Here is a 16,390-nt window from a genome sequence, read left to right on the forward strand (position 1 = left end):
TAAAAAAAAAAAAAAAAAAAAAAAAAAAAAAAAAAAAAAAATACTGATGTCCAGAGCCAACCCCTAGAAATAGATTTCATTCATCTGGGATGGAACCCAGGCACATTAGTCTGTTTTCAATCTCACCTAGTCATTCTAACATGTTACCAAAGGTAAGAAGCATTGCCTAAGGGATGGACTCAGTATAGCTTAAAATGCCAGACAGATCTGAGGCAGATGCCAAGTAGAGAGATTTGAAAACCAAAAGTATACAAAGCATAGATGATCCCATACTGGCTATTTCTGTCTCCAAATAAAGGCATGCAAGAGGAGAGAACCCAAGCTAGGATATGCTTGCTCTGGGTGTCAAAGGGGAAGGTTACCCAAAAGCCGTACAGGAGAGATGTTTAGAGAGGTCAAACAATCTGGAGAAGGTAGTATCTTCATTAAAATGAAATTTAAGAAGAAAAAGTAGGGATTGAGCACATTATCAAATAATTGACATTATTTTCACCATTAGTTTTTTGGGGTTTTTTTTCCACAACCCTGAAGTAGAGTGACTAGTAGACCAGAGCTTCTCACACATTAACAAGCATATATCACCTACTGGATCATCTTTTTAAAATGCAGAGTCTAATACAGTAGGTCTGGAGTAGGGCCTGTGACTGCATTTCTAAAAGCTCCTAGTGATGCCAGTATTTCTGGTCCATAGAGGTAGTCTGCAGTGACAATCTTAATCTTTTCATTTTACCCAATATGAATGAAGCAATGGAATCACAAGTTCTCATTAACTGATAAAATGGTAATACATTATAATATCAAAACACTCCAACATACCATTGTTTACATTACTAAACAAAATGATCAAGTGGTATTTTATTAGTAGAGTAAATAATCAGTGGCACATATTTATATGAAAAATCCACCTCAAATCAAGACCCGGCTGAAAGAAAATTAGGTGAAAGTAACTTGAAAAGATAAGCTTAACAAATATAAACTTACTATATCCTCAAGTTTTACATCAAAAGGTGATTACCACTGGACACTTGCAATAGAGCAGCTCTGGTATTTTGATCAAATAAATTTGGGAGGTTAAGTTACTAAGAGCATCTGAAAAGCAGGGAGTAGCCTTGCAAAAGTAATTTAGCAAACAATAACTAGGAAGCCCGAAGGCACTCACAGTTTGAGAGAAACAGAACTTCATCAAGGCAAGGATGAGTCAAGTATTTCCCTAAGAGCAAGCCAAACTATTTTTTAATGGAAAAAAAAAAAAAAGGTTAGCTAATAGTGTTACTATTCTAGAATCTCAGGGCTCCACTACAAACTGGGAAGCCTGTGTGACAACAAAGAAAACTTTCTCAAAACAATCCAGTGCCTTGGGAACTGTTCAGGTGGTCTGAGTAAGGATGTATACTAACACACACCCCCTTCAAATCACCCCAACATCCTTCACAAAAGCCGATCCACCCAAAACCACCTCAAGATACAATCAAGTTACAATCAATGGTGAATCACTGTATCTTACACCTGAAACTAATTCAACACCATACGTTAACTATACTGGAATTAAAATAAAATTTAAAGATAGCTAAGTAAAAATTACAATCAAGTAAACTTGAAGCATATTCAGATGGTACATTACCACTGTTGGTAGAACCTGTTCTGAGAACCCCCAACAGAGAACATAAATGAGCTTTGTTACAACTAAACCGAAACACCTATTTCTCAAATAAGCAAGGCAAAATCTTGTGGCTTGCATTAATTCGGCAGACTGAACTCTCCACACCGGGCACTCTAATTTAAGTAAGTCAGATTCGGGCCCTGGACACAGGTATAAAACAGACCAGCAATAAACTTCCAGATGATCCTGATGCTCAGAGAGGTTAGGAGTAATGCTCCATGGTTTGTAACAGTGCTTCTCAAACTTCACAGTGAGTATCGTTGGGCGATCTTGTTAGTAAATTATGATTTAGTAGGTTTTCAAACAAGCCCCCAGTAACTGAACCACACTCTGAGCAGCAAGTGCTTATAACCTGGGATGGAAATCCTAGGGCTCCAAATGCCCAGGCACATGAAGTAGAGAGGGGCAGACAGGGGGCCATGTCCCCCTGCATGTATGTGCTCCTTCTAAAGGGAACATCCACTCAGCTCTCCTTACCGGTTTAAGGACCTGCTGATTTATCAGGAAAGTCAGAAGCCCAGGCTTTTATGGGAAATCTCCTGATTCAATGTTCAATACATTAGTCCCTCTTGTCCACAAGGAATATGTTCCAAGACCCTCAGCGCATACCTGAGATCATAGATAGTACAAAACCCTACATACACTAGGATTTTTCTTATACATCCATGCCTCTGGTAAGGTTTAATTTATAAATTAGGCACATAAAAGATTGAAATAACCAATAAAATAGAACAATGGTAACATACTGCGATCAAAGTTTTGTGCACATCGTCCCTCTCAAAATGACTTGTACTGTCCTCACCCTTCTTGTGATGATGTGAAGTGATAACATGCTTACAGGAGGAGATGAAGGTGAATGGCACAGACATTGACATAGTGTTGGCCTACCGTTAACCTTCTGACCTACTGTCAGAAGAATCACCTGCTTCTGGAATGCTGCGGACCACAGGTAACTGAAATCACAGATAAGGAGGGACTAGTATAAGCCAACTCAGTCTAGTCACTGACCTAATTATGTGGACTCTCTCATTCGATCCTTATTATAAGTATTAAAGCCATCTTATCTTAGATAAGGAAACCAAGGTGTAGACAAGAGAGATTAAGTAACTTGCCTAAGATCACTGCTAATAGAGCAAGCATTCAAACCCAGATCTGTCTCACTCAGAGTCCACACTCCCAACCACTAGGTGACATCATGCAGGTGGGTGGGCACAGCAGCCCTCTCTCTGCTCCTCTATGTTCTAGTCTGGGATCCTACTACTCACCCACACTACTACAAGCTTTAACTCATTAATTTGCTCTCTGGTTTCTTGTTCTCACTTTCAGTTTACAGTGACCAATCATCCAGTTTGCCAGAGACTAAAGGTTTCCAAGGACAAGAACCATTCAGTGGTAAAACCAGGACACTTCCTGAGCAAACCGAAACAGTGGCCCTAGTCTTCATTTAGGGTTGTTATTTTTTTTTTTTATCATTATGCTATTCTTTTATTTACAGTAAAACCGAGGCCAAGAAAAGACGTGATTTAATTTCCCAAGAACATTATAATTGGTGGTCAAAAATACTATAAAGGATGTGAAAATATATTGTTAACACTGAGGATTTGTATAACATGTATGCCCTTGAGAAATTTTTAGCACTAATTCATATAGATCCATTTCAACTAAGGTGTTGGTTAATTTTTTTTTTATTTCATTAAAAATATTTATTTTATTTTTTTTTATTTATATATGAAATTTATTGTCAAATTGGTTTCCATACAAGACCCAGTGCTCATCCCAAAAGGTGCCCTCCTCAATACCCATCACCCACCCTCTCCTCCCTCCCACCCCCCATCAACCCTCAGTTTGCTCTCAGTTCTCAACAGTCTCTTATGCTTTGGCTCTCTCCCACTCTAACCTCTTTTTTTTTTTTTTTCCTTCCCCTCCCCCATGGGTTCCTGTTAAGTTTCTCAGGATCCACATAAGAGTGAAACCATATGGTATCTGTCTTTCTCTGTATGGCTTATTTCACTTAGCATCACACTCTCCAGTTCCATCCACGTTGCTACAAAAGGCCATATTTCATTTTTTCTCATTGCCACATAGTATTCCATAGTGTATATAAACCACAATTTCTTTATCCATTCATCAGTGGATGGACATTTAGGCTCTTTCCATAATTTGGCTATTGTTGAGAGTGCTGCTATGAACATTGGGGTACAAGTGCCCCTATGCATCAGTACTCCTGTGTCCCTTGGATAAATTCCTAGCAGTGCTATTGCTGGGTCATAGGGTAGGTCTATTTTTAATTTTCTGAGGAACCTCCACACTGCTTTCCAGAGTGGCTGCACCAATTTGCATTCCCACCAACAGTGCAAGAGGGTTCCCATTTCTCCACATCCTCTCCAGCATCTATAGTCTCCTGATTTGTTCATTTTGGCCACTCTGACTGGCGTGAGGTGATACCTGAGTGTGGTTTTGATTTGTATTTCCCTGATAAGGAGCGACGCTGAACATCTTTTCATGTGCCTGTTGGCCATCCGGATGTCTTCTTTAGAGAAGTGTCTATTCATGTTTTCTGCCCATTTCTTCACTGGGTTATTTGCTTTTCGGGTGTGGAGTTTGGTGAGCTCTTTATAGATTTTGGATACTAGCCCTTTGTCCGATATGTCATTTGCAAATATCTTTTCCCATTCCGTTGGTTGCCTTTTAGTTTTGTTGGTTGTTTCCTTTGCTGTGCAGAAGCTTTTTATCTTCATAAGGTCCCAGTAATTCACTTTTGCTTTTAATTCCCTTGCCTTTGGGGATGTGTCGAGTAAGAGATTGCTACGGCTGAGGTCAGAGAGGTCTTTTCCTGCTTTCTCCTCTACGGTTTTGATGGTTTCCTGTCTCACATTCAGGTCCTTGATCCATTTTGAGTTTATTTTTGTGAATGGTGTGAGAAAGTGGTCTAGTTTCAACCTTCTGCATGTTGCTGTCCAGTTCTCCCAGCACCATTTGTTAAAGAGACTGTCTTTTTTCCATTGGATGTTCTTTCCTGCTTTGTCAAAGATGAGTTGGCCATACGTTTGTGGGTCTAGTTCTGGGGTTTCTATTCTATTCCATTGGTCTATGTGTCTGTTTTTGTGCCAATACCATGCTGTCTTGATGATGACAGCTTTGTAGTAGAGGCTAAAGTCTGGGATTGTGATGCCTCCTGCTTTGGTCTTCTTCTTCAAAATTACTTTGGCTATTCGGGGCCTTTTGTGGTTCCATATGAATTTTAGGATTGCTTGTTCTAGTTTCGAGAAGAATGCTGGTGCAATTTTGATTGGGATTGCATTGAATGTGTAGATAGCTTTGGGTAGTATTGACATTTTGACAATATTTATTCTTCCAATCCATGAGCAGGGAATGTCTTTCCATTTCTTTAAATCTTCTTCAATTACCTTCATAAGCTTTCTATAGTTTTCAGCATACAGATCCTTTACATCTTTGGTTAGATTTATTCCTAGGTATTTTATGCTTCTTGGTGCAATTGTGAATGGGATCAGTTTCCTTATTTGTCTTTCTGTTGCTTCATTGTTAGTGTATAAGAATGCAACTGATTTCTGTACATTGATTTTGTATCCTGCAACTTTGCTGAATTCATGTATCAGTTCTAGCAGACTTTTGGTGGAGTCTGTCGGATTTTCCATGTATAATATCATGTCATCTGCAAAAAGCGAAAGCTTGACTTCATCTTTGCCAATTTTGATGCCTTTGATTTCCTTTTGTTGTCTGATTGCTGATGCTAGAACTTCCAGCACTATGTTAAACAACAGCGGTGAGAGTGGGCATCCCTGTCGTGTTCCTGATCTCAGGGAAAAAGCTCTCAGTTTTTCCCCGTTGAGGATGATGTTAGCTGTGGGCTTTTCATAAATGGCTTTTATGATCTTTAAGTATGTTCCTTCTATCCCGACTTTCTCAAGGGTTTTTATTAAGAAAGGGTGCTGGATTTTGTCAAAGGCCTTTTCTGCATCGATTGACAGGATCATATGGTTTTTCTCTTTTTTTTTGTTAATGTGATGTATCACGTTGATTGATTTGCGAATGTTGAACCAGCCCTGCATCCCAGGAATGAATCCCACTTGATCATGGTGAATAATTCTTTTTATATGCCGTTGAATTCGATTTGCTAGTATCTTATTGAGAATTTTGGCATCCATATTCATCAGGGGTATTGGCCTGTAGTTCTCTTTGTTTACTGGGTCTCTGTCTGGTTTAGGAATCAAAGTAATACTGGCTTCATAGAATGAGTCTGGAAGTTTTCCTTCCCTTTCTATTTCTTGGAATAGCTTGAGAAGGATAGGTATTATCTCTGCTTTAAACGTCTGGTAGAACTCCCCTGGGAAGCCATCTGGTCCTGGACTCTTATTTGTTGGGAGATTTTTGATAACCGATTCAATTTCTTCGCTGGTGATGGGTCTGTTCAAGCTTTCTATTTCCTCCTGATTGAGTTTTGGAAGAGTGTGGGTGTTCAGGAATTTGTCCATTTCTTCCAGGTTGTCCAATTTGTTGCCATATAATTTTTCATAGTATTCCCTGATAATTGTTTGTATCTCTGAGGGATTGGTTGTAATCATTCCATTTTCATTCATGATTTTATCTATTTGGGTCATCTCCCGTTTCTTTTTGAGAAGCCTGGCTAGAGGTTTGTCAATTTTGTTTATTTTTTCAAAAAACCAACTCTTGGTTTCGTTGATCTGCTCTACAGTTTTTTTAGATTCTATATTGTTTATTTCTGCTCTGATCTTTATTATTTCTCTTCTTCTGCTGGGTTTAGGCTGCCTTTGCTCTTCTGCTTCTATTTCCTTTAGGTGTGCTGTTAGATTTTGTATTTGGAATTTTTCTTGTTTCTTGAGATAGGCCTGGATTGCAATGTATTTGCCTCTCAGGACTGCCTTCGCTGCGTCCCAAAGCGTTTGGATTGTTGTATTTTCATTTTCGTTTGTTTCCATATATTTTTTAATTTCTTCTCGAATTGCCTGGTTGACCCACTCATTCGTTAGTAGGGTGTTCTTTAACCTCCATGCTTTTGGAGGTTTTCCAGACTTTTTTCTGTGGTTGATTTCAAGCTTCATAGCATTGTGGTCTGAAAGTAGGCATGGTATGATTTCAATTCTTGTAAACTTATGAAGGGCTGTTTTGTGACCCAGTATATGATCTATCTTGGAGAATGTTCCATGTACACTCGAGAAGAAAGTATATTCTGTTGCTTTGGGATGCAGAGTTCTAAATAGATCTGTCAAGTCCATCTGATCCAATGTCTCATTCAGGGCCCTTGTTTCTTTACTGACCGTGTGTCTAGATGATCTATCCATTTCTGTAAGTGGGGTGTTAAAGTCCCCTGCAATGACCACATTCTTATCGATAAGGTTGCTTGTGTTTATGAGTAATTGTTTTATATATTTGGGCGCTCCAGTATTCGGCGCATAGACATTTATAATTGTTAGCTCTTCCTGATGGATAGACCCTGTCACTATTATATAATGTCCTTCTTCATCTCTTGTTACAGCCTTTAATTTAAAGTCTAGTTTGTCTGATAGAAGTATGGCTACTCCAGCTTTCTTTTGGCTTCCAGTAGCATGATAAATAGTTCTCCATCCCCTCACTCTCAATCTAAAGGTGTCCTCAGGTCTAAAATGAGTCTCTTGTAGACAGCAAATAGATGGGTCTTGTTTTTTTATCCATTCTGATACCCTATGTCTTTTGGTTGGCGCATTTAATCCATTTACATTCAGTGTTATTATAGAAAGATATGGGTTTAGAGTCATTGTGATGTCTGTATGTTTTATGCTTGTAGTGATGTCTCTGGTACTTTGTCTCACAGGGTCCCCCTTAGGATCTCTTGCAGGGCTGGTTTAGTGGTGACAAATTCCTTCAGTTTTTGTTTGTTTGGGAAGACCTTTATCTCTCCTTCTATTCTAAATGACAGGCTTGCTGGATAAAGGATTCTCAGCTGCATATTTTTTCTGTCTAGCACCCTGAAAATCTCGTGCCAATTCTTTCTGGCCTGCCAAGTTTCAAAAGAGAGATCAGTCACGAGTCTTATAGGTCTCCCTTTATATGTGAGGGCACGTTTACCCCTTGCTGCTTTCAGAATTTTCTCTTTATCCTTGTATTTTGCCAGTTTCACTATGATATGTCGTGCAGAAGATCGATTCAAGTTACGTCTGAACGGAGTTCTCTGTGCCTCTTGGATTTCAATGCCTTTTTCCTTCCCCAGTTCAGGGAAGTTCTCAGCTATTATTTCTTCAAGTACCCCTTCAGCACCTTTCCCTCTCTCTTCCTCCTCTGGGATACCAATGATGCGTATATTATTTCTTTTTAGTGTATCACTTAGTTCTCTAATTTTCCCCTCATACTCCTGGATTTTTTTATCTCTCTTTTTCTCAGCTTCCTCTTTTTCCATAACTTTATCTTCTAGTTCACCTATTCTCTCCTCTGCCTCTTCAATCCGAGCTGTGGTGGTTTCCATTTTGTTATGCATTTCATTTAAAGCGTTTTTTCAGCTCCTCGTGACTGTTCCTTAGTCCCTTGATCTCTGTAGCAAGAGATTCTCTGCTGTCGGCTATACTGTTTTCAAGCCCAGCGATTAATTTTATGACTATTATTCTAAATTCACTTTTGTTATATTATTTAAATCCTTTTTGATCAGCTCATTAGCTGTTGTTATTTCCTGGAGATTCTTCTGAGGGGAATTCTTCCGCTTGGTCATTTTGGATAGTCCCTGGCGTGGTGAGGACCTGCAGGGCACTTCCCCTGTGCTGCGGTGTATAACTGGAGTTGGTGGGCGGAGCCGCAGTCAGACCTGATGTCTGCCCCCAGCCCACCGCTGGGGCCACAGTCAGACTGGTGCGTGCCTTCTCTTCCCTTCTCCTCGGGGCGGGATTCACTGTGGGGTGGGGTGGCCTGTCTGGGCTACTTGCACACTGCCAGGCTTGTGATGCTGGGGATCTGGCGTCTTAGCTGGGGTGGGTAGGCAAGGTGCACAGGGGCAGGAGGGGCAGGCTTAGCTTGCTTCTCCTTAGGTGATCCACTTCAGGAGGGGCCCTGTGGCAGCAGCAGGGAGTCAGATCCGCTGCCGGAGGTTTGGCTCCGCAGAAGCGCAGAGTTGGGTGTTTGCGCGGAGCGAGCAAGTTCCCTGGCAGGAACTGGTTCTCTTTGGGATTTTGGCTGGGGGATGGGCGGGGAAGATGGCGCTGGCGAGCGCCTTTGTTCCCCACCAAACTGAGCTCTGTGGTCCGGGGGCTCAGCAGCTTTCCTTCCCTTTGTCCTCCAGCCTTCCCGCTTTCTGAGCAGAGCTGTTAACTTATGACCTCCCAGCCGCTAAGTCGCGCTTGCTGTCGGAACACAGTCCGTCAGGCCCCTCCGCTTCTTGCAAGCCAGACTCGGGGGCTCTGCTTGGCCGGCGAGCCGCCCCTCCGCTCCGGCTCCCTCCCGGTGGTCCGTGGAGCGCGCACCGCCTCGCCGCCCTTCCTACCCTCTTCCTTGGCCCCTCGTCTGCGCTTGGCTCAGGCGACTCCGTTCTGCTAATCCTCTGGTGGTTTTCTGGGTTGTTTAGGCAGGTGTAGGTGGCATCTAAGTGATCAGCAGGACGCGCGGTGAGCCCAGCGTCCTCCTACGCCGCCATCTTCCCTCTCCAAAACCCTAGGGTTGTTATTTTTAAAACAACCTTATCTGACTCATTTGTTACAGAAATTTTTAAAAGCACTATTCATCATATGGGTCCTATGGGAAGGAAATTGAATTTTGTTTTCCTTGAAGAGTTAGTATAGTTCTGACCCCCCCCTTTTTTTTTTGCTACGTGACAGGCTTCATGTCCCTTTTTGCCCTATTCTATTATTTTTGTTTTTGTTATTCATATTTTCCTCTTTACTATATGAACTTCTGTTGACAAGGAGCTCAAACACTTAGTGGGAAAAAGAGAATGCTGTCCATGCACGGATGCCTTTTGGTTTGGATTATCTGGAAAGCAAGTCAACATAAGAACTTGAGTAGGGGCACCTGGGTGGCTCAGTAGGCTGAGCGTCCAACTCTCGGTTGAGGCTCAGGTCATGATCTCACGGTTCATGGGTTCCAGCCCCACATAGGGCTCAGGGCAGAGCCTCCTTGGGATTCTCTCTCTCCTTCTCTCTCTGACCGCCCCCCCCCCAACTCCCTCTCAAAAATAAACAGTTTTAAAAAAAGATAATTTGATCAAATACTAGACTAACCATAGACCTGAAGGACTTTTTCTCTGAAGTTCCAGCACACTCCGTGGTGCCTCTGAGGTTAGGTGGTACCAGAGAACAATTACTCCCTGCTCTCCTCACACTTGGATGTGGAAAAACTTACGTTGGGGAAACATCCAGCCTCGTTCCAGCCTGCTCCACTCTCCACAAGGGAAAAGAGCCAGTTCTCTGACCAGTGAGTTTGGGGGAAGAAACAGCTCAGCTCAGCCACTTCCTCCACAGGAGTTAGCACACCACCCCTCCCCCGCCAAGGGTGCTTCTTGACTCCTCCAGGCTATTGGTTCCACATGGACAGGTTTCCACAGGTGAGGCTTGAGTCTTTTCACCTCTGCCAGTGACTGGGTGTGTGAGTTCACTTGGAGGACGTAGCATTCGGAAGACCATTTGGCTGCCTACACAGGTCACGACAACGCCCTACATTTCATCAGCAATGAAGCCAACCTCCTTATTCTGCATCCGTCACAGTCCATCTATCTCTAAGTTGGTTCCGACCTGGGTGGGGAAAAGAAAACCCTATTTATCGTCCCCTGAAGCCCCCACAGTGAGTGAGCGCAACACTGAATTCACTGGACCTTGTATCCAGAAAGTCAAATTTTATCAGTAGTTACCGCTAAGCTGAAAGCACAAGAAAAATGGAACTTTTAATACAGCTCTGAGGCAAATCCTTATTTTTCAATACCACGATTTAAACTGGACCTCAGTGGCATTCAGTTTGGTTCTCTTTTTGAAGTTGTATCTGACTCTGCCTTCTAGAAGAATTCTAATACTTGTGACAGACCTTGGTTCATCAAGAAAAAGACTACTATATACAATAGTACTTGCTACTGAAAGAGAAAATGATAAATGGTTTTTCTCATTCACTCCTGCCTGTTTCTCGAAATCTGCTCTGAATCACATTCACGTGTGTCTATTTCCTAAGAAAGACCTGAATATAATGTTGCAGCTGAAAACACTGCTATTCCTCATTAAAGTCACGTCCATAAAGGGCTTTTTGCCAAGAAAACTGGTTTGGCATTCAGTTTTGGTGTTCACTTTGGTAGAAATCATAAAATTTCCATTTAGTATTTTAGAATAAAATTGATTAGCAAAGTATTTCGATCTTGAACACTGAGGTTAGTAAAGTGAAAAACTCCAACCTCCGATACGCTGACAGGCACTCAAAATGATCGTGCAGAACCTATGCCTTAAAGTATGTAATAAACAGAAACGTAACAAACAAAAATGTAATAAACAGAAAATAAAATGTGGCTCACATATTCACATGTAGGCCATCTCAAGCCTCCAAACTCACAAGAGTTGTGCTAATCGTACATCAGGGTTATCTGGTGCCTTCAGAGGCATGTTCCATGAAGTTGTAGGTAAACCCTCACAGCTTCTTTCCAGCAAGCCATGTTAAGTTCTAGTTCATTCCATCGTGTTATGTTCTGCTCAGAAGCAGATATACATCAGTGTGACTCAAGTTCCCATAGAAGCAAAGTCATAGTTTAGCAAAGTGCTGTTCTAAACCCCCTTACCAAGGGAACGGGATCCCAAATACAATAAATCACAAAGTTAGCAGGTTTGCCTACAGTAGACAAAGAAGAGATACTTTCTCTGATGACAACCCTTTATCCAAAAAGAAAGAAAATATACTGCAATTTGAGAATAGAACAAAGTTTTCATAGTTCATTTGTTAAATGAAGATCCTTAGTGGGGATATGCATAATGCAGCCGTCTAATCGAATTGCGTATTGTAAAAATGAACACTGCTGTTGGGTAAAAACTTCATAGCTTGTAAAATTTCATTTAAAAAGGGGGAAAGTTCCAAATATTTATAGAGAATGTGAGACTTGCATAGTTCCTTTTTTATTTATTTATTTATTTTGTGAAAGAGAGAGTACAGTGGGGGGAGGGGCAGAGAGAGAGAGAGAGAGAGAGAGAGAGAGAGAGAGAGAGAGAATCCCCAGCAGGCTCCGGGCTGTCCGCATGGGTCTCGATCCCACCACTGTGACATCATCACCTGAGCCAAAATCAAGAGTTGGACGCTTAACCCACTAAGCCACCCAGGTGCCCCAAGGCTTACATAGCTCTTAAGCAATACCACCTGCTTTCATTCACACTGTGAAGAATAAGCGTGAACTATATTTTCAGCATATTATTCTAAAACTGGATAATTTAAATTGTTTCATTTATTAAATAAGCACTTGGTTTAGGACAGCACTTTGGACATCACAGAAGTAACAATAAATCAAAAGATAGGATCTTTGTCCTCAAAAATACTACACAATTCTAAGGAAGAGAAAGTGTGTGTGCATAACAACTTCACGACAGTATGTGTGAAATGATCTGATAGGGGACCAATGTTCTTGGACATTCAGAGGAGAAATCAAACGTTTAATGGAGAGAAACAAGGAAGGTTACATTCAGAAAGGATGGGGTTGGAATTCATCTGCCATTGAAGGGGGTACCTGAACATTCTTCAGAAGAAAAGAGTAGGGGCTAATACAGGGGCAGAGGAAAGCACTGGAAATCCTGAGACCAGATTAGCCATAACCTGAATAACATTTAGAGAACTAGGTAGAGAGTGATTACAAAGAGATTGAAGTCAGACTGTGGAGGCCTTGAACATCAAGGGAAAGAATTCGGGTGTCATTCAGCGGGCAGTGGAGAGCTCAAGAAGTTTTCTGAGCTGGGAGGTGTGGCTATCAAAGCTGTACTTTGGAGGGGATTGTTTAGTGGGGGTCAGCAGGGGCTGGAGGAGGTGAGAGATCAGAGGCGGGGAGGATGGACCAGATCAGATCAGAGGGTTTTTACTCTGGTCCAGCTGAGGCAGCAGGAAGAACAAAGAAGGGATGGGCATGGGAAACACTGCAAAAGTAGAGCAAACAATACTGAAGGTTGAAGGTGGGGAGCAAAAGAGACAGGAGATTCAATGATGACTCAAACAGAACCTGGGTGAGTGAGGAAACAGAAAGAAAAGAGGAAAATCTGAGTTGAAAAGGAAAGATGAGGAAATCAGTTTGAGGCCATAACCTCATGGAGCCGGCTAGCAGGCAGTTAGAAATATGGGACTGGGGAGTTAGTTCAGAATTAATAGATTACAGAATTCATTGGTAATATATAGATAATTATAGAAAGATATAGATTTAATAGAAAACATCATCAGTAGCATTATCTACATTAGAGGAAAAGTTGAGGCTATTTAAATAGACTTACCACATACAACACGGATTATGTTAGACTTCTAACTTAGATAAATAATTGAATATTTGTTTATGTCAAAAAATATCCGTAGTGTTTATAACCTGTACCATTGTACCACTGTAAAATGCAACACCGGATCAAGACAAAATGCCTGAGTGCATACAAGTAGCTGGGATGGGAACTTGTGTAGAAACTAATAAAACCACTAATAAAATGCATTTCACATTTTACAAATTCATCCCTTGGAATAAATTCTCATCACTGAAATTTGGAAGTTAAAAGACTAAGCAAACTATCCAAATTATTTGTATCTGTCCAAACTAAATTCTCTTTCATTCTGAAATCATCACCGTTTCCTGTATAGCCACCCAGAATATGTATTAATTACCATTAGGAATAATATATCTCATAAGAGCACTAATTCTAACCTTGATCTCATACAAACATTGATAAGTTTGTTATGTTGCATGCTATTGACACCATCTATGACTTCCTATCCTGTTCTACCTTAAACTATAACACCTTTATATTGAGATGCTTAGTATTATTCACCAAAATACACATCTTCTACGCCTTACCCATTTTTGGTTTCTCTGGAGAGCTGACTTCCAGACGATGGTCTTCAGATGAAAGGCTCACATTGATGTCATACAGTGGATCATCCAAGAAAGAGGGCCTTTTCAGTCTCCCAATGCCAATAGTCTTCGACATAAAATAGTCCTTTGTGTCACTAATAACCTTGTCCTTGGGAAATGGGAGGCATCTCAAATTCTCTGCTTCGATGACAAGTGCTTGAGACATGTAATGCCCAGTCAAGGCTTTGGTGAGATAGTAACCTGTACATGTTTCACATTCTGCATTCTCAGACATATTTGCATCTTTTACCTCTGTGCTGGTGACTTTTGTTTCTGACCCATTTAGTAGCTCAGAGAGGACAGATCTGGAAAGATGGGGGGACTGGGCTGTTGAATCCTCTACGTCTTCCTTTTCTCTTTCTGAAGAAAGTCTAATCATGGATTTTTGTCTGAGTGTGCATTCATCCAGAAGACACTTTAACCGTTCCTCAGAGAGAGGTGATGTTGAATCTAACTGATGAAACAAACCAAATGCTTTCATAGTTAGGTGATTGAGTAAACACATTTATTTTTGATAATTTCCAGTAATACAGTATAAGTGTAAGTGCCAAGAAATCCCTTATACAAAACACTCAAATAGCAAAATCATTCATTTTAAAGCATCTACAATTTCAGGAGAAACGTACAGCATCCCCAGAGAACAGCTTTAGAATCCATCATGCCTACTAAAATCCTGGGAAAATCCCTGAAAACTGATGGAAATAAGTTACCACACCAAATTAACCACTAACACTCTCTCTACATGTGGAAGGAAGTTGAAATGGAGATATTAGAAAAGCACTTTCAATTTTATAAGTCTTAGGACGTCAAGTAGGGAAGTAAGCAACCAGCCCATTGATAACCAGCTAGGAATCCTGCCATAATCTCCATTAGGTGTTTCTCTGCTTTCTACTACTCCTCAGTGTGAACCCCATCACCACCCAATTTCTTAAAAATCTGGGGGGAAAATCTCGGGCAAACAGGTCAAACTACACCTGCCCCTGGGGATTTACCACTCCTATGTCTGTCCACAACTTTGAGTGGACAATATGACTGAAGACAGAAAAGGAAGGGTGAAGGGGTGATGCATCCTGAGATGTGTAGTTGTTTCAAAACTAGATCTAGACAGAGGTCAGGGGCATTCCAATAGCAGTGCATTCTGGGAGGAGGATTTGATCACAGACATTGCATCTCTGCCTGTACAGGCTATCAGGGCTGAGCATTTCAACTAAGATCTTAAGGATTCAGAAACACTGTTTTCTTCCAGTGATGTTCTTAGGAAATTAAAAAAAAAATAATCAAATGAAAGTATAGAGCTATGTTTCACAAGAATTCAACTGAATAGCATGCCCCTTGAATCGCATCAATCTCAAAAGGAATAGGATTAAAATATACTGAAAAACACTGAAAATAAGTTCTCCTTCTCTAAAGAGTCAGCACCATTCCTGCTTTATATAGTGGATTATTTAGGAAAACATGTATCCTCCTTTACAGGATAATGCATTATCTGAGAATAAGAAGTCCGCATAAGAAGACCTAATCATGAATTGCAATGGCCTTAATTTCCACTTCAGTAAACTAAAACAATGCTATTGCCCTACTTAGGATCCAGGAGAATTAACCAAATATTCGACATGTATAAAGTATCAAGGAGGGAAGGTATTATTGGATAGTTAATTCCCTATTATCGTGTAATGCTTCTAAGGCAGCTAACAAAAAACAGTATGTAAAACAAGCTTTTAAAACATATTTTGTGTCTTAAAATTACACTTAACTTCATATATTAAAAACTAGTTTTCATAGTGACAAGTACACAAGAAATTATCTGAGAATATATTCTTAATAATTATCTGGGATTCAAAATTTAGATAACTCACCCTAAGATTAATATACATGTCAGAAAATAGGAGTTGGATTATATATTAGCAAATGCTTCTTTTAATTACCAGACACTTTAGGCATCCAGATGTGGTACTTTATCCATTATTAGGAGAATTCCCTTTACCCTACTATGAAAATCTAGTCAACCAGAAAATAAAGGCAGTCCTTGAATGGTAATTTAAATATTTAAAATACACTTTCAAAATCTGCTTATTTAAAATTGTTACATAAAATTGGTTACTTTTAAACTTTTTTTAAGGTTTATTCATTTTTGAGAGAGAGACAGAGCACGAGCAGCAGAGGGGCAGAGAGAGAGGGAGACACAGAATCAAGCAGGCTCCAGGCTCTGAGCTGTTAGCACAGAGCCCAACATGGGGCTCAAACTCATGAACCACGAGATCAAGACCTGAGCCAATGTTGGACCCTTAACTGACTGAGCCACCCAGGTGCCCTACATAAAATTGCTTAAAATGGGTAGACAATTCCCTGAGATTTAGAAAGGGCCCATTGTCACCTTCACAAATCATCCTCACCAAAGGCTTATCATATGAAATTTCCAGACAGTAGAGGAAGGAAAAAAAAAAAAAAAAAACACTCCATACTAGAGGAGGATGAAGGATTATGCAAGAAGGTCTGGGGTCAGGGATGGGGGGTGGAGGGGAGAAAGAGGAGGTAGAAGACAGATAGATTATCTGATATATTTGACCACTTCCACAAATAATATTGATAAAATAGATGCTTGGTAGTTCTGATGATGTATTTGGCAAGATACACAGAAAATCAAGTAAAAGGAACAACAAAGCAATTATGGACAGACT

At 40.6% G+C, this 16,390-nt stretch overlaps 1 protein-coding gene across 1 annotated transcript in view; it reads right to left on the reverse strand.

The window, feature by feature from the left end:
* Window positions 1–14,353, reverse strand: part of LOC121041484 (fibrous sheath-interacting protein 1-like) — a 17,939-nt gene extending 3,586 nt beyond the window's left edge. Inside the window, exon 1 of the mRNA XM_040492256.1 lies at window positions 13,656–14,353. Within this exon, the coding sequence (XP_040348190.1) occupies window positions 13,656–14,217 (562 nt within the window). The 5' untranslated portion in view covers window positions 14,218–14,353. The remainder of the gene's footprint in view (window positions 1–13,655) is intronic.
* Between the last annotated feature and the right edge of the window lie 2,037 nt (window positions 14,354–16,390).

Source organism: Herpailurus yagouaroundi, unplaced genomic scaffold (genome assembly GCF_014898765.1).
Source record: "Herpailurus yagouaroundi ecotype Mexico unplaced genomic scaffold, PumYag 184, whole genome shotgun sequence".
Lineage (NCBI taxonomy): Eukaryota > Metazoa > Chordata > Mammalia > Carnivora > Felidae > Herpailurus > Herpailurus yagouaroundi.